The 17,168-nt window shown below is 33.3% G+C and overlaps 1 protein-coding gene across 1 annotated transcript in view; it reads right to left on the bottom strand.

The window, feature by feature from the left end:
* LOC308640365 (transport and Golgi organization protein 1 homolog) overlaps nucleotides 1-17,168 on the bottom strand; it is a 36,683-nt gene that overhangs the window by 17,629 nt on the left and 1,886 nt on the right. The window contains exon 2 of the mRNA XM_081312299.1: nucleotides 1,362-1,493. Coding sequence (XP_081168425.1) covers nucleotides 1,362-1,493 — 132 coding nt within the window. The remainder of the gene's footprint in view (nucleotides 1-1,361; nucleotides 1,494-17,168) is intronic.

The following is a 17,168-nucleotide window of genomic DNA, read 5'->3' on the forward strand; positions in this document are numbered from 1 at the left end:
CAGTCATCTAAGGTAGGAACTAAAGTTCCAAAGTCAAATGCTGAAACTGAGGAGCAACAAGCTAGGAACCAGATCCCACATAACCTAGTGAAAAGAGAAACAGGTACCGGGGTTCTTGAAATGAAAGAAAAAAGAGAGAGAAATATAAAACGTTTTCTTGTTTTTCCCTTCTCTTTATCCTTCTATTTCCTTTTTCCTTTTAGCTGAGAAAAAGTTCAATGAGATTAGAAAATTCCTCACAGGAATCCAGGCAAACGATTCTTCTATTTAAGAAGGGAATACTTTTTAAGAGATTTTACACTCAATTGTACAAGGAGAGGAAACTTATCTTAACAATGATATGTCTGAAATAATTAAGAAATCAGAAAAAGAACACTCAGATTTGAAAAGATTTGTATCCAATGCTTTTGGCCTCTTTAACTGTTAGGCTTTTCATATGCAAAGTCCATTTACCTAAAATAATTTTCTTCCAATTATGTTAAATAACTATGAAACAGAATGACCTACAGTACAAACATAAGTATGTATAAGCGCATATATATATATATATACACACACACACACACACACACACACACTTATACATATATGTACACACATACACAGAGATAGACTAATTCTGCTCAGGAAAAAAAAACTTAATGAACAAAACATTTAATGGATTTTTGGACAACACATAATCTATACTTCCAAATAAAAAGGTATTTTCTGAACATATGATCAAATCATAAAATCTGGGAAAAATTTATATAAAAGACTGGAAAAATTATCTCATCTCCTTTTTCTCATTTTACTGTATTTCTTTGCAGCATTTCCCTGTTTATATGTGTTTATATTAACATACAGTTCATCAACATTTAAATCTTAGTTTCTGCTTTTTTTTCCCACTTCACATTTAATTGTGAGCACTTTCTGTACCTCAAAGCTTTGAAATAAATAAATCTGCCTACTATTCCATTAATCGAACATACAATAACCCCTAAATGAATTATGTTGTGCTAAGTCTTCAATCTAATACACTGTTCCATTGAAATACATTACCAAAATCTTCAAAGCATAGTTATTTCTTTAAGATAGATTACTAGACATATATGCTACATAAAAGGATATTTATCTAACCTATCCCACCTTTTATCCCACTTTTAAGACTTCTGATACATATGAAACTACTGGTCAGGATGGCTGTAAGAATTACCAGTTCTACCAAATGCACCCACACTAAATTATTTTATAAGGTTAGTTTGACTTAAACCACTAATTTGTGTTTTAGCAACTGAAAAAGAAAAAGGGGGGGGGGCAGTGACTATATAAAATAATCCTTGTGCTTATGTGCTAAGGTATAAGTAAGTTAATTTACTCACAACAAGAGCAGTTCTCCAAAAGAAAATGACAAAGGATACAATCCCAAAGAAAACAGTGAAAACTACAGGCTTCCATGGTAGTCCATAAAAATCAGTTCCAGGTTGAGTATCATCAGGCAATGTAGTAAACAGCTGAAACAGACAAATTAGAAGAAATGGGAAACCTTAAATTTATAACAAAACAGTCACAAAGAATCATGGCAATTCTAAACCAACCTCCTCATCAGAAATCCACCTCCTCAATATTTTCCAACAGCTTCTTCAAGAGAGAGGATACTGGCAGTCTCATATTTTTTTGTTTGCTTGCAGTGTTTTCAAGTATAATGAATCTAAATACTTTTTAAAAAATATTTATGTATCTTTAGTTTTAGGTGGACACATTATTTTGTTTTTTATATGGTGCTGAGGATCGAACCCAGTGCCTCATGCATGCTAGGCAAGCGCTCTACCACTGAACCACAACCCCAGCCCGAATCTAAATACTTTAAATTGAGCATACATTTCCAGTTTGTAACAGGCCCTATATCATCACATTGTCTAACACCTGGCTAGAATCCCTCTGGATCATTCTTTTCTCTTAGATAACCTGTTTTTTATAATTTAAAAAATTCATTTAAGACAAATACTTAAATATATGAAAGAACTAATTAATTTTATGGCAACAAATAAAAACAATGATGATATATGTATAAGATTTTAAATCTTACTTCCATTCCACTCTTATATAAACAGATAAGTGACATGTAATTTCAGACAACTCTTGAAAACTGGCTTAGATAAACTTCTCTGAATTTAACATGATTCATTGATTTGTAGGGCCTTCTTGCCACATACTAAATTTTTACAAGATACAGATCTGTTCTGGGCTTTTCATTATATTCCACTGATCTACTTAACCAACCTGGCATCAAACCATATTGCTTATAATGATTTTGTAATAAGTTTTGATAACAAATACATACTTTTTAGGATTGTCTTGAGTATTCTTGGCTATTTACTCTTCTATATCAATTTTAGAATCAGTGGTCCACATTCATTAAGAAACCTTATTGTAATTTTGACTAGAACTATTAATTAGGAGAGAACTGATATTTTTCTTTGTATCTTTCCATTATGGATATGATATGTATTAGCACACAGTCAGGTCTTTGTGTCCTTCAATATTTTATAATTTTCTTAACAAAAACTCAAAACATCTTATCTTGGGTTTAAAGTTTTGCCAGATCTGTTCATATTTTTTCTCATTTCCTATTCTTGTCATATTGCAAGAACTGGAGAAGCATTCACTAAGAACTACAAAACCATGTTGCAATAGTAATGTTGACAATGGGTATGTATCCTAGTCCTATGCTTGATTCTAATGGAAATGCTTCTAAATTTCACCATCAGAAATATAATCTGTCAACATTTTGATGAAAATCAGCATCATGACTAGAAAATTTCCCTGCTATTCCTGATTTCCTAAAGCTTTTTTTTTTTAGCTTATAAATGGGTTGTCAAATTTTTTATGAATTTTTTTTCTGATATGTACTAAAATAATCATGGATTTTGTCTTGCTACATAAAAATGTAGAGATTACAGTCACAGATTTTTTTTCAAATGTTTAACTATTTGTCCACTCTTAGTATAACTTGCTAATATTTTATTTGGAATTTCTGCAACCACACTTACAAGTTAGATTACTCTACAATTTTATTTTCTTCACAATTCCTATCAGGACTTCATATTAAGATTGGCCTTCTAAGGTGAACCGGGTGGTTTTTCTTTCTTCAGTTTTTCTTCTTTCCTTTCTTCTTCCATTCTCTCTTTAATCCTATTTTAGTGGACAATTACACTTTTGTTCTTGGAGAGTTAATAAGAATCACTTGTAAAATGGTCTTAAGTCTAGAATTTTGGCTTGAGATGAGGCAAAAGGGAAAACTTCTGACCACTACTTCAAACTCTTTAATGATTCTTGACTTATTCATTTCTATTTAATGGTCATTTGAACTTATTCATTTCTATTTGCATTAGTTCTGGTAATTTATATTCTTCCAGAACACCATCTAGAGTTTGCTTATATTTTCAAATCTATTGGCAGAGATTATTTGTAGCATTATTTATGACTTTTAAAATTTCTTGTGGTACCTGTACTTATATCCTTATTTCATTCTTGATTTTGCTTATGTGTTTTCCCCTTGGTCATATTTTTGGAGATCTAATACCTGTAAATAATCTTTTCAAATAATAAACCTCCAAAATTCTTGAAAAATTTTCCCACTTGTTTATTACAAGTTCCCTTATTTTTGCTCTTTATTTCCTTTGAATGTAGATATTCTTGACACTTTTCTATGCTGTTGAATACTTAACTCATTTCAATATCTCATTTATTAAATTGATAATATTTAAACCTAAAAATTATTTTTCACATATCATGTTACATACATTCTACTTTAAAAAAAAATATTCATGGCTCTACTTGTGCATTTACTCTTCCAGCTGAACTATAAACCAATTAAATCAAATTTCCGTAACTTTTTAAGTTGGATAAATCTAGAGATAACTGACATTCTATAATATAAAAAATTGCCCACTCAAAAATGAGACTTTTCATTTATTCAAATATTTTTCATTAAAGTATTCTAATTTTATTTGTATTGGTCTTACATATTTTTGGCTAATTTTGACATTTATTTCACATTAGGTTTTTTGGTTTATTTGCTTAGATTTTTTTTCTCAATTTCTTAATTACACCTGTGAATTATCTATTTCTATTTATGCCATGTATCTTTTTATCTTTGGAATGGTTAGGGCTTATAGAACAATGCTAAATAGCAAGCGACAAAAGCTATTCTGATTTTCATTCTAACATGAAGGCCTATCCTGATTCACTGCTGATTCTTGATAAAACAGCTTTGTTTATTTCCCCTATTCACCCCTCATCCGTCCATTCGTAAAACATTATTAACTGCTGATCATGCGCAAAACATTATTCTAGGTACTAGGGATATAGCAGCTGTCTATATAGCCTATATAGTAGTGTCTCTTCACTCACAGAACTGATATTATGGTTCCTCTTGAGGTTTCTAAGCTCCAGTATATGTTTCTAAGCTCTAGTATCTCTTCCAATACCAATAATTACCACCAATTTTAAACACACACACTTGAATTTATGGCTTCTCTCAGCATCAATAATTAGCCAGTATCTATAATGTTCCTGCCACTCCTTATTTCTTGCACCCCAATGTTGAAAAGACTCTCTGATAATCTGGAATTATACTCCAAAACTATTCATTTCTTTCTTTTCAGTTAAAAAATTATTTTTTTCTTTTTCTTTTTTGGTACTGGGGATTGAACTCAGGGCACTTGATCACTGAACCACATCTCATCCTTATTTTGTATTTTATTTAGAGAGAGGGTCTCACTGAGTTGCTTACCGCCTCACTGTTGCTGAGGCTGGCTTTGAACTCACTAGCCTCCTGCCTCAGCCTCCCTCAGCTGGGATTACAGGCGTTTGCCACTGCAGCTGGCCAGTTAAAAATTCTTAACAACCACATTTATTTTGGTTACAGTGAGATATATCTGCTCTAATTACTAAGTTTAATACTGAGAGTAGGAGTATTTTGTTGCCTCTGCAGTATTTCAGACAAGTAAACAGTATCACTATGTAAGTCACCACTCAATTTCTTCTGTGAGCTTCCCTCCACCTGCATACATACCTTACTCCCCTCTGTATCAATGATGGGGTTTATTTTAGTAATGATAAATGGGAGCAATTTACAGACTTGCTTTTCTTCACTTTGTTTAGTTAATTTCAAGGAGAGAGTATCTAAATACCATTGCAAGTATCTTCAATACAGAAACAAAATTCCTATTAAGAAAATTTCACCAATTTGACAAATGTGCTTCAAATTCAGGTCTTCTTCGAATAATGCTTTTTAATAAAATTTAAATTATGTCTGACATTTTTTAGGAGTAATCACCACCATTTATAGTTTTAAAAACAATTTGCAATATTTAACATAGCAATAGTAGTTAAGCAATTTGAATTTCTTGGCTCTATTCAAGTTATTAAAAACGTAAAGTATGACCACATTTGATAAGATCATCAACATGAACATGTCATTAGAAATAAAAGCAGAAAACTTTCCGATGACTTCCTATTGTACTTAGGGATAAAAATCTAAACTTACAAAGTCTATAAGGCTCCCTATGATTGAGTTTCTTCCTTCTTCAAACTATTCTCAAACTCAAATACATAGGCCTTCAATTCGGTTCCTCAAACTTACTCATGGTACAACTACTCTAATTTCCATAATGCAGCCTCCTCCCTCTCATTCAAATCTCAGTTCAATGTTAATTCCTCCAAGCTCCAGACCACCACCCACCTCCACCCATCATTCTCAATTTCTTTTGTGAGCTTCCCTGTTTTATTTTATCACAATACCCTATTTTATTTCTTCATAGACTGTAACAATATTTCTGTCTTATTTTCTAATTTATTACCTGTCTTCCTCACTGAAATATATACTCCTTAACTTCTCTGTTTCAACACTAAACTCTTATATCTGCAAAAGATATTTATTACCTAAGTTTTAGAAACACATAAGTTTATTTAGCAGGCTACAGTTGTGGCTCAGTGGTAGAGAGCTTGCCTAGCATGCGTGAAGCACTGGGTTAAATCCTCAGCACCATATTATAAATAAATAAAATAAAGGTAAAATGTCCATCTATAGCTAAAAGATGTTTTTAATTATAAAAAGTTTATTTAGCATTATCATACTGAAGATACACATTAGACTTTTCTGTTATTTCTAATATCAATAGCTGACATAAAAGGAAATAACCTATTATTTTATGTGTTCTATTTCTTTAGCTGTACAGAGAATTAATACTATTTTTTCCTCCTCAGGTATAAGACTCAAAAAACTCTAGGACTTAAGTGTTTTTCTTGCACAAAGGAAAAAGAATTTGTAACTATTGAACAACTGCATAAGGTTCTAAAACACTCAAGAGTTTGTTTACAATTGTGGAACCTTGAAAAAGACCAGTATGAAATAAAAACTCTAAAAGTCTTTGAAATTGCAACAAAATACTAAGTTATAAAATCAATAACTTTTGTAAAGTTGAGATTCTAAACAATATTATTTAAAGTATTGTCTTTACAAAGAAAATATTGCTTTACTTCCTGAGCAGAATATGTAATAGATTAGCTAAAAGAAAAACAGTGTTTAAGAAAAAATAGGAAAATTAAATGATAAATGATAGATCCAAATGAGAATTACATGATTCACTTTCATTCTCTTTTATGAATTTGTTTTAAGAAGGTGAAAACTCTTTTTAGCACGAAATGTACATTTTCACTGTGCTATACCATATGTAAATAAGTAAACATACCTGTTCTGATTTAAGTACATAAAGTTCCTGATGGAGTTTATCGTTTTCACTTGATTGATCTGTCCCAGGTGAGGATTCATTTGTTACTGATGGTGAAAATAACTGTTCTTGCTTTAGGCAAATATACTCCTCCTGTAACTCTTGATAGTTAACTTCAAAATTTTTTTCAGCAAATGAAAATGTACTTCTTTGCTTCTCAATTTCTTCATGTAACTGAATACACTGTTGCTTGAGGGCCTCATTCTCTTTTGTAAGCATTTCCATTTCTTTTTGCCAGCTACAATCTTTGGATATGGACTTGTTGGAGTCAATGAAAATCAATTTTTCTTCTTGTTCAGCAGGAACATAAATTTTCAACATGTCCTCAATAGCTTTTTTCTCATTTTTAAGAATGTTATTTTCTGTTTCCAGTTGTGAAAACTTTTCTTTAAGGTCATCCTCTTTTTCCTTTATTTGTTTCTCCAATAATTCAATTTTAAGTTGTAATTCCTGAACTTCTTGTTCAAGTGTACCTTTTTCTTTTTTTTCTTGTCTTAATATTTCGATTTCCTCTTGGAGTTCATGCATTTGAAGGGTCATTTCTTCTGATTTTGAATCCATGATGGACTTCTGTAAATCTTTCAGTTTTGAAATTTCCAAAACCAACTGATTCTGCTTAGTTATCAAATTATCTTTTTCAAATTGCATCGTTTCTATCTTTAGACTCATTTCATTTTGTAAGTCATCTATCTGCTGTTTATAGTGAATGCCTAAGCTATCTTTAAGTTTTTCAATATTTATTCGATGTTCAACTTCTAAATCTTCTTTTAGTTTCAAAAGTTGTTCTTCATGACTAAATAGGAGCTGTGTTCTCAGCCTCTCTAATTCAGGTTCTTGTGATTCAGCCATTCTGTCTAATACAGCATTTTTTTCTTTTTCCAACATTTCAAGTTTTATCTTGTAATTTGTAATTTCTGCTTCATGTTTTAACTCTAGTTCTTTCCAAGATTCAGATGCCAGAACAATCTCAGCTTTTAAAGCTTCCACTGTACTAAGGGACTTATGTGCTTCATTCAGTTGACTTTCTTTTTCAGCTATTATCATTATAGCTCTCTGAATTTGGTCCCTTAAAAAGTTCAATTCTTCAAAAAGGTCATCACGTTGTCTTTGCAGAGTAGATTTTTCTCCTGAAACTATTCCTAGTTCTTCTTGGAGTTTTTCCTTTTGAGCATTAGTATCTTGTAATTTCATATTCAGTTCATTTATTGCCACGATCATTAACTTTATTTGATCTTCATTAATTGTAATATTTAAATGTGATTTTAAAACACTCTCAATTTCTTCCTTATGTTGTGCTTTAAGTTCCTCTATCTGTGACATGTGTTGCTTTATTAACTCTTGTTTCATCTGTACTATCTGTTGCCCATACATTTCATCCACCTGTGCTCGGAGTTGTTCTAATCTTTTCTGCATTTCTTCTTCCACCATTCTCTGTACCACATCAGATTCAAACTGGCTATCTTCATCTTGTTTCTTTAGAAAGAAAAGAAAATGAAAATATAAGAATGACATTTTTAGCTTCTGGCAACTTCTTATGGGTATCTCCTTTTTATATAATTCTATAAAAAGCAACTGTTGGGCCGGCCCCCCATTTTTCCCAGTACAAGGAGACCTAGGACTTATCTACCTGACAGTACATATGAGCAAACAATATAACAGTTTTACCCTTCTTGGGAAGAAATTTCTCTTATATTGTGCTGTGATTAAATATTTAAATTTAAAAATGCAATCTAATTTGCCAGGCATGTGTAAGGCCTTGGGTTTGATCTCTAGCACCACCAAAAAAGCAAAACAAAACAAAAACCAGTCTGACTAAAATATCTATATAAACCATCACATTTTCATTTTTCTTATTAACTGGTCAACATTCTAAATATTAAGTATTTCTGATGGCTAGTTATAGTACTACATACTCTCTAGACACTCTCAGAAGACACAAAAAAATAAAAACCGGTCCTCCCCTGGATTCTCAGAAGAAACAAAAAATAAATAAATACCGGTCCTCCCCTGGATTCTAATGATTTGAAGGTATTTCATGGACAAGTGCTATAAAATGAGAAAAACAACAAGAACTAAAGTGGATTCCTTTAAGTCTTCCTTAACTTCATTCCTGGGGTTTTAAGTGAATCAGAAATTTAGGGATATGCAATGCTTAAGTGACTAAACATCAAGTGACACCTAAGACCACTACTGTATATTTACGGCATACCAACTTGGGCTTAGACTCACAGTTCAAACAAATATAAAAGACCATCAGATAATTTTCCCCAGTTCCTATCTGGGGACTCAATTTTGGAACTGGAGATTAGGCTAAGACAAGACATATTAACGCATATTCATTAAACAGTTAAGAGCTGTATTCCCAAAGCCAAGGAAATAAGTGAAATCTATATAACTGATGAAAATATGGGTAAGGAAGTAAAGTTATCTTAAGGAGACACGAGTCCTTGCCAAACAGGACTTCTAGGCGCCTTGAATGAATGTACTAAGAAAATGTAGGCATTGATCAATTGAGTATAGTTCTTGGAAGAAGACCAATGCACTGTCAACCTTTGAGAAGTCTGATCCCTCTCGAAAAGCCATACTTAATGCAGAAAACAATGTTGGGAGTTACAGCAAGGAGCATTTAAGAAGTTTAGTCTACAGACATGAACATTACAACTCTGAGATGGATGTAACAGGTTATCTCAACCTCATGCCACTGAAGATCTGATTCCTCCAACACCCTTTCATCTAATACTTGATAAACAACTTTTTAAATTATTACCTGGCTTTTAAAATTCATCTGTCCATAGAAAGAAAATAAAATCCAATGAGCTTAAAATCTGAAGTTTGTGATAATTATTTCTCATTGTAAATTCACAGTCTTATATTTAGACTTAAACATTAACCTCTTGAACTAATTCACCTCTGATATAGCTCAAGAAAAAAAAAAGACTTCTGAGCCTAACAAATAAAGGCCAAATTTTGCACTACATAAACCAAGGTTATCTTGTGCAGCCTCTTGAGTGAGACTATGAGCTGTTGTCTTAGTGTCACATATTCCTTTTCCAATTACCTTACTTTTATTTTTCGTTTTCTGCCAATTGCTGAGGAGAGGATATTGAAATCTCTAAATGTAATCAACAGGATTCATCATTTTCCTCATAATTCTATCAATTTTTATACTTCATGTATTTTGAAGGTCTAATATTAAAAGTACAAGCATTTAGGCTTATTATATAATCTTGATTGATTCGTTTATCATTAGGAAATAACTTTCTTTAGTCCTGATGATATATTTTGCCCCACAACCTCTTTTGGTTTAATGTAGCTACATTTGACTAGTGTTTAACATGAGATACCTTTTTCAATCATTTTAATTTTGACTTCTTTGTGTCTTTCTATTTACAGTGTTATTCCCTTAGACATTTATTTGGGTCTTGCTTCTTTAGGCAATATGACAATCTCTGTTTTTAACTGATGTATTTAGATACTTTCCACTTAATAGGATTACTGCTGTGCATAGGTGTAAGTTTAATATAATCTTCTATTTGTTCTTTCTGTTCTTTGTTCTTTTTCTTTTCTTTCTGTCTTCTTTTGCAGAAATACCACTATCGGTATTTTTAGTGATTCCTCTATTGGCTTATTAAGCTATAACTCTGTTTTCTAATCTTAGTGCTTCATGGTTTAGAATATACATCTTTAATTTGTCACAATCTACCTTCAGATGATACTATATTACTTCACATATTCAATAAGAACGTTACAACAGTTACTACCCTTCCGAGATTTATACTGTTGTCATGTATTTTACTTTACATGTTTTCTAAGTCCCATACTACACTGATATTTGTCTTTAAACAGTCAATGACTTTTTAAAATGTTCAAATAAGAAAAATCATTTTAAATATTTATGCACACAGTCACCATTTTCAGTGTTCTTTACTCCTTTATTCCATTATTTCCATCTGCTGTCTTGGTGCAAGTGTAGGGTGAATTCTTTCAGCTTGTGTGTCAGTACAAGTCTTCATTTTAGAAAGATATTTCACTGGGCATGATATTATCGGCCAACATTATTACTCTTCAAATATATTAAAGGTATCACTCCACTATATTCTCTTATGCCTAATTTCTGACAAGAAATCTGATGTCATCCTTAGTTCTTCTCTACATAAATGTCTTCTCTAACTGCTAAGATTGCTCTTTATCACTGGTTTTGAGCAATTTATTTATGATATAATATACCTTGATATAGCTTTATTCATGCTTTTTGTACTCTAGTTCCATTTAATATCTTGGATCTGCAGATGTACAGTTTTCACAAATTTTTGAAAATTTTTGGCCATCATTTCTTAAAATATTTTTCTGAATACCTCTCATCGCTCAACTTGAAACTGTCCCACAGCTCACTGATGCTCTGGTTCACTTTTCTTTAACAGAAGAAATTTTCCCTGTGTTTCATTTGGGGTACTTCTCCTGCTATGTCCTCAAGTTCACTAACAATTTCATCACAATGCTTATTCTGGCATTAATCCCATCCCCCGTGTTTATCATATATTTTCAACTCTAGAAGTCTGATTTTCTTAAAATATAACTTCTATATCTCTTTTTACCTTTTTAACACACGAAATATAGTAGTAATAACTTTTTAAAAAATGCCATTACCTCATTCTAACATCTCCGCCAGTTCTCAGTTGGCTTTGATTGGATGATTCTTCTCCTCATCATTGTGGATTATATTTTTCTTCCTTCTTTGCATGCCTGGTAAGCTTTGATTCGATGCCATACATTACGAATTACTATTCTTAATATTTCGTATACAATTAAATTACTGGAAACAATTTGATTCTCTTGGGTCTGAATATTTGTTAGGTATGACATAAATTGTAATAGTCAGTCCGAGGTAACACCCTTCTGATTATTCTACCCAACTTCCTTAGATAGTTTTTTTCCAGGTGCTATTCTGGTCCCTGTGTTAGGACCTGTTCCTTCTAATCACTTAAGATTGTTTCTCTGACTTGCTAAGCAGTTTCATCACACTTATGTGCAGATCAATACCCTGCTGAACACTCAGAGAGCCTTTCACAGATTTCCAGAATTGTCTCTCAATGTAGCAACCTTCTTTTGGTACTCCACCCTGTGAATTCTAGTCACTTTGGTTTTCCTGGAATCTCAGCACCATCTCTCAATTCATGGTATCCTCTGGTTCTGCCTGACTTCCCCTTCTTTGTCATGGCTTGGGAATCTCTTAACATAGTAAAAGCTGGGACAACTAAAGAGCTCACAGCATTTGTTCCTTATGTTTCCAGAATCATTCTTTGTTGCTTGATCTTCAATGTTGCTGGATCTTCAAATTTTATCTGTTTGTGGGGTTTTTTCATATTTATTTTAGTTGTTTCAGTTGGGAAGGTGAAGCCAGTACCTATATAAAGCTATCATGGCTAGATGTAAAAATCATTTGCTTTTCTTTTTCTTTTTATGGTGCTGGGGATTGAACACATGGCCTCATGTATGGTAGGCAAGTGCTCTACCACTGAGCTACATATCCCTTTTCTCATTTGCTTATTTTTTTTAATAGCAGAATACATAATGAAATAAATTTTAAAAGTTAACTATAAAAGAGAGTAACATCAGGGTAGACAGAACTGGGACAAAAGCTAGAGTTCTTTCAAAATCAGGCAGGAGAATCACAAGTTCAAAGCTAGCCTCAGCAACTTAGCAAGTCCCTACGCAACTTAGTGAGAACTATCTCTAAATAAAAAATAACGCAACTTAGTGAGAACTATCTCTAAATAAAAAATAAAGAGGCTAGGTATGTGGCTCAGTGGATAGGAGCCCTGGGTTCAATCACCAGTACCAGAAAACAGAAACAACTTATTTTTACAAATTAACTTTGGCTCCTCTAAATATTTAAATAATTGTAAAATAAACAAAAAAATCTTTAAAAAGTAACACCTAAATATTGAAAGCAAAAATGAAACAACCTGTGATATCATGTTGGTGACAAACCACAGAAATGAATTATTTCAAACATACCTTAGTGGGATATAGCTTAAAGACAAGAGAATTTCATTTCATTTCAGGAATACATTCCTGAAAGTATTTTAAATAACATAAATATAGTCGTGTGTTGCTTAATGATGGGAATAAATTCTGAGAAACACATCTTAGGCAATTTTAGTGTGTAAACATCATTGAGTATACTTATACAAACCTAGAAAATATAGCCATTTCCACACGTAGGTATTCATATATGGTATATCATCGCTTTGGGGATAAAAACCTATAAGATATTATTATACTGAATTCTGTAGACAATTGTAACATTGTAAATGTTTATATATCTAAACATATCAAAACACAAAAAAGATATTAAAAATACTAGGTGACAAGAATTTTTTAGCTCCATTATTATGCACTAATGAACAAAATGTCATTAAGTGGCACAAGACTGTAAACAATTATATTGATGTCATTGAAAACTGGAACTCCAACATCAGAGAAAGAAAACACAAATCTAAGATAGATGAAGTGAAGTAAAATCTCTCTAGCATCCTGAATTTTCATGGGAATTATCTAAATGACACGATGAAAAATCCCCATATATTTCTGAGCTTTGTTCACTAAAAAGGCCTACAAATGACAGTCAATTTGAGCAATAAGCAATCTTAGTACTTGGAATGTAGCCTCTAAATATCATTTCCTATTGAAAGGAACCAAAGTTCTTTTAGAGAAATAGTTCCTTCAAGGTCTGGACAGGGAATGTTTAAGATGAACTTGGAACATCTCTCATAGTTCAAAAGCAAGGGAAATAGGTAACAATGACCACTAGGTGGTGGCAAAGGGTCCCAGGAGCCAAGATAAAGAGGCTTCTACAAGGCAAAAGGGGGAGAAATTGAGCATCAGGTAAGAACAATTACTATTCCTAACTAGATTAAACACACCAAATATTTTTAAATGCATGACATCATACTGACTCTTAAATAAAAGTTAAAAAGATTTCAAAAGCCCCTTTGGGTATCATTTGATAATGCTAGAATAATACCTTACTATTCTGAAAAGTGTTTAAATGAAGAAAAGGAATCAAATGTTTATCTCCTGCCTTAACTATACAATCCAAATATCTGTGTAAAGAATAATCAATCATAGCCAGGCGCCGTGGCACACACTTGTAATCCCAGTAGCTTGGGAGGCTGAGGAGGGAAGATAGCAAGTTCAAAGTCAGCCTCAGCAAAAGCGAATTGCTAAGCAACTCAGTGAGACCCTGTATATAAATAAAATACAAAATAGGGCTGGGGATATGGCTCACTAGCCAAGTGCCCCTGAGTTTAATCCCCAGTACCAAAAAAAAAAAAAGAAAGAGAGAATAATCAATCATAAATTTTTATTTGTATAGGCATCCCAGCCTTTAAATGAAGAAAGAAAAATCCCAGCAACTCAGACCATTGCTATTTTGCAACCTGTAATATATTAGCAAATCTCACCAAGGTCACTGTTGACTAGTAGTCAACATCAAAGGAGAGGACATGCAGATGTCAATGCAATATTTCCTATTAAGTTTTCATAAGAAACAGAATTGAACCTAAACCTGACTACCAATTTCCAAGAAATATAAAGCAACAGAGAGAGGCTGAGGTTGTTAGCTCAGCACTTGCCTAGAATGCATGGAGCCCGAGGTTCAATCCCCAGCACCACCAAAAAAAAAGGCAATAGAGAAAACAGGTTAAATTGTTATACCAGGGGGATGTCATTTATTCACCCAAACTACAATATATCCTAGAAGTCCCACAAGCATTTTTTTCAATTATTGCAAAAAGTTACAACAAAAGGAGAAATCAATAGAGAGTAACTTATATGAGACTTGTTCTCCCACTGAAAGCAACCAGAAAGTTGGAATATATATATATATTTTTTTTTGGTACCAGGGATTGAACTCAGGAGCACTTGATCACTGAGCCACATCCCCAGTCTCAGCCCCATTTTGTATTTTATTTAGAGACAGGGTCTCACTGAGTTACTTAGCACCTCACTTTTGGCTTTGAACTCGTGATCCTCCTGTCTCAGCCTCCCGAGCCACTAGGATTAAGGCATGTGCCACCATGACAGTCAAAATATATTTTTAAAAAGCTATTTTTCAGATAGAAAGCCACAAGGGACATGCAACTGTCACCCCTAAGAGCAGGAGAACAAATAGGTGAGCATTCTACCTGGAGGCACCCTCTAGACCTCAGTTTGGCGAAGGGGAACCCAAATGGGGCATAACAGTCTCACTGAGGAGAGAGAGACCAGAGTTCCAGGAGATTAAGCAGCCAAAAATATGTAGAGAAAACTACCAGAAAGATGGGAGCCACAAAGAAAAAGAGTTCCAGAAATCTGCATGGAGGTGGTCTTCAGTTTGGGGCTACATTCTAAGCAGGACCTGCGAGGGCCAAGAACAACTATAAGCTAACCAATCCCACAGTTGGCACTGAGCTGGGAGAAGTCTGGATTCCAGCTAGCCAGAGAGAGTTGACATACAAAAACAGTATGGTCAACAAGCTCATTAAGAAGTATTTGATCCAGGCATCATGGCACATGTCTGTAATCCCAGCAACTCAGAAGGTTGAGGCAGGAGGATCCCAAGTTTGAGGCTGGCAACTTATCAAGGGCCTAAGCAAGTTAGTGAGACCCTATGTCAAAAGAAAAAAAAAGTTCACTCAATATCATTAATTATCAGGAAATAAACTCACAAAGACATACCCACTAGAATGGCCCAAGTGCTAGTGAAGATGAAGTCAAGTGGAAGTCTCCTAAATTGCTGGTGGAAGTATAAAATGATTGTGGTCATTTTTTAGCATGGCTTGACAGTATCACATAAGATAAAAACATACATTAAACGTAGGAGGCAATTGCACTCCCAGATATGAGTCCACTTATAGTGGCATATATATGAAATAGTACTGTAGGAAAAATGAATCTATAGTCTAAAAAAAAAAGTTATCAGTGGTTGCCTGGAACAGGTGGTGAAGGAACTCACTGGGAAGGATCCCAAGGAAACCCCTTTTCTAGTGAAAAAACTGTTCTATATCTTGATTATGGTAGTTTTTACATGGGTATCTACATTTGTTAAAACTCAGAGTGTGCTTGCTTTGGCAGCACATATACTAAAATTGGAACAATACAGAAAAATTAGCATGGTACCTGAGCAAGGATGACACCCACATTTGTAAAGCATTCCATAGTTTTGTGGAACCAACCCTTCAGCAGATGAATGGATAAAGAAACTGTGGTACATATATGAAATGGAATATTACTTATAGCATTAAAAGAGAAAAAAATTATGGCATCTGCGGGTGAATGGGAATATCAGGTTAAGGGAAGTAAGCCAATCCCCAAAACCAAAAGCTGTATGTTCTCTCTGAAAGTGGATGCTGACCCATAATGGGGGTGAGGTGGGTGGTAAGGGGCATGGAAAGAATGGAGGAACTTTGACTGGGCAAAGGGGAGGTAGGACAGGTGAGGGGGCATAGGGATAGGAAAGATGGTGGAATGAGATGAACCTCATTACCCGAGGTACATGTAGGACTACACATGTGTTGTGTACAACTAGGAAAAGTTTTGTTCCATTTATATACAATGAATCGAAATGCATTCTGCTATCATGTATAACTAATTAGAACAAATTTAAAAAAAAAACTCACTGATATTGGCTATCAAGGAATTACTGTTAAGTTGGGTGATGGCCCATGGGTTCATTATACTATTCTCTATGCTTTTCTTTAAAGCTTTAAAATTTATTTTTTAACTAGTACATAGAAACAAACATTATAATTATTGAAGTAGGTAACATGACATTTTGATGCATGTATACACTATGTAACATTTAAATCAGTTAAATATATCTACCTCCTCAAACATCATTTCTCTATGGTAAAACTTTCACACTCTTTTTTTCTAGTATTCTAAAATATACAGTATGTTATGGTTACCTATAGTCCCCTACTATTCTCTCTGCTCTTATTTGAAAGTTTCCATGATAAAAATACTAAAAATAATTTTTAAATTAAGATATAACCTCAAATATTTAAAGGATTTCTATGTAGAAAAGAATTCAATTTTATAGAGGAAATCATGTGGAGAAAAATTTGGAGTCAATACAAGGATGAACTAGACAACAGAAGAACAGATAGTCTTGTAAGAGAGTGACTCATGCTAGGAAATACTGGTGTACAGGCCTCATAACTACTCGTCAGGGCCACAGTAAAGAAAATAACTAGCAATGAGTGAGAAACAGCCTTCCAAGGTTTCTTCTAACACTAAGATTCTACTAAGATTCCATTGATCAATGAATCTGATTGGTGCACATCTCCCAAACACATCAGAGCCTATTACTCTCCAGTCCTATCAGATATCATACTACTTGCTTATAAT

This window comes from Spermophilus citellus (genome assembly GCF_964194105.1).
Source record: "Spermophilus citellus genome assembly, contig: SCAFFOLD_114, whole genome shotgun sequence".
In the NCBI taxonomy this organism is placed as follows: domain Eukaryota; kingdom Metazoa; phylum Chordata; class Mammalia; order Rodentia; family Sciuridae; genus Spermophilus; species Spermophilus citellus.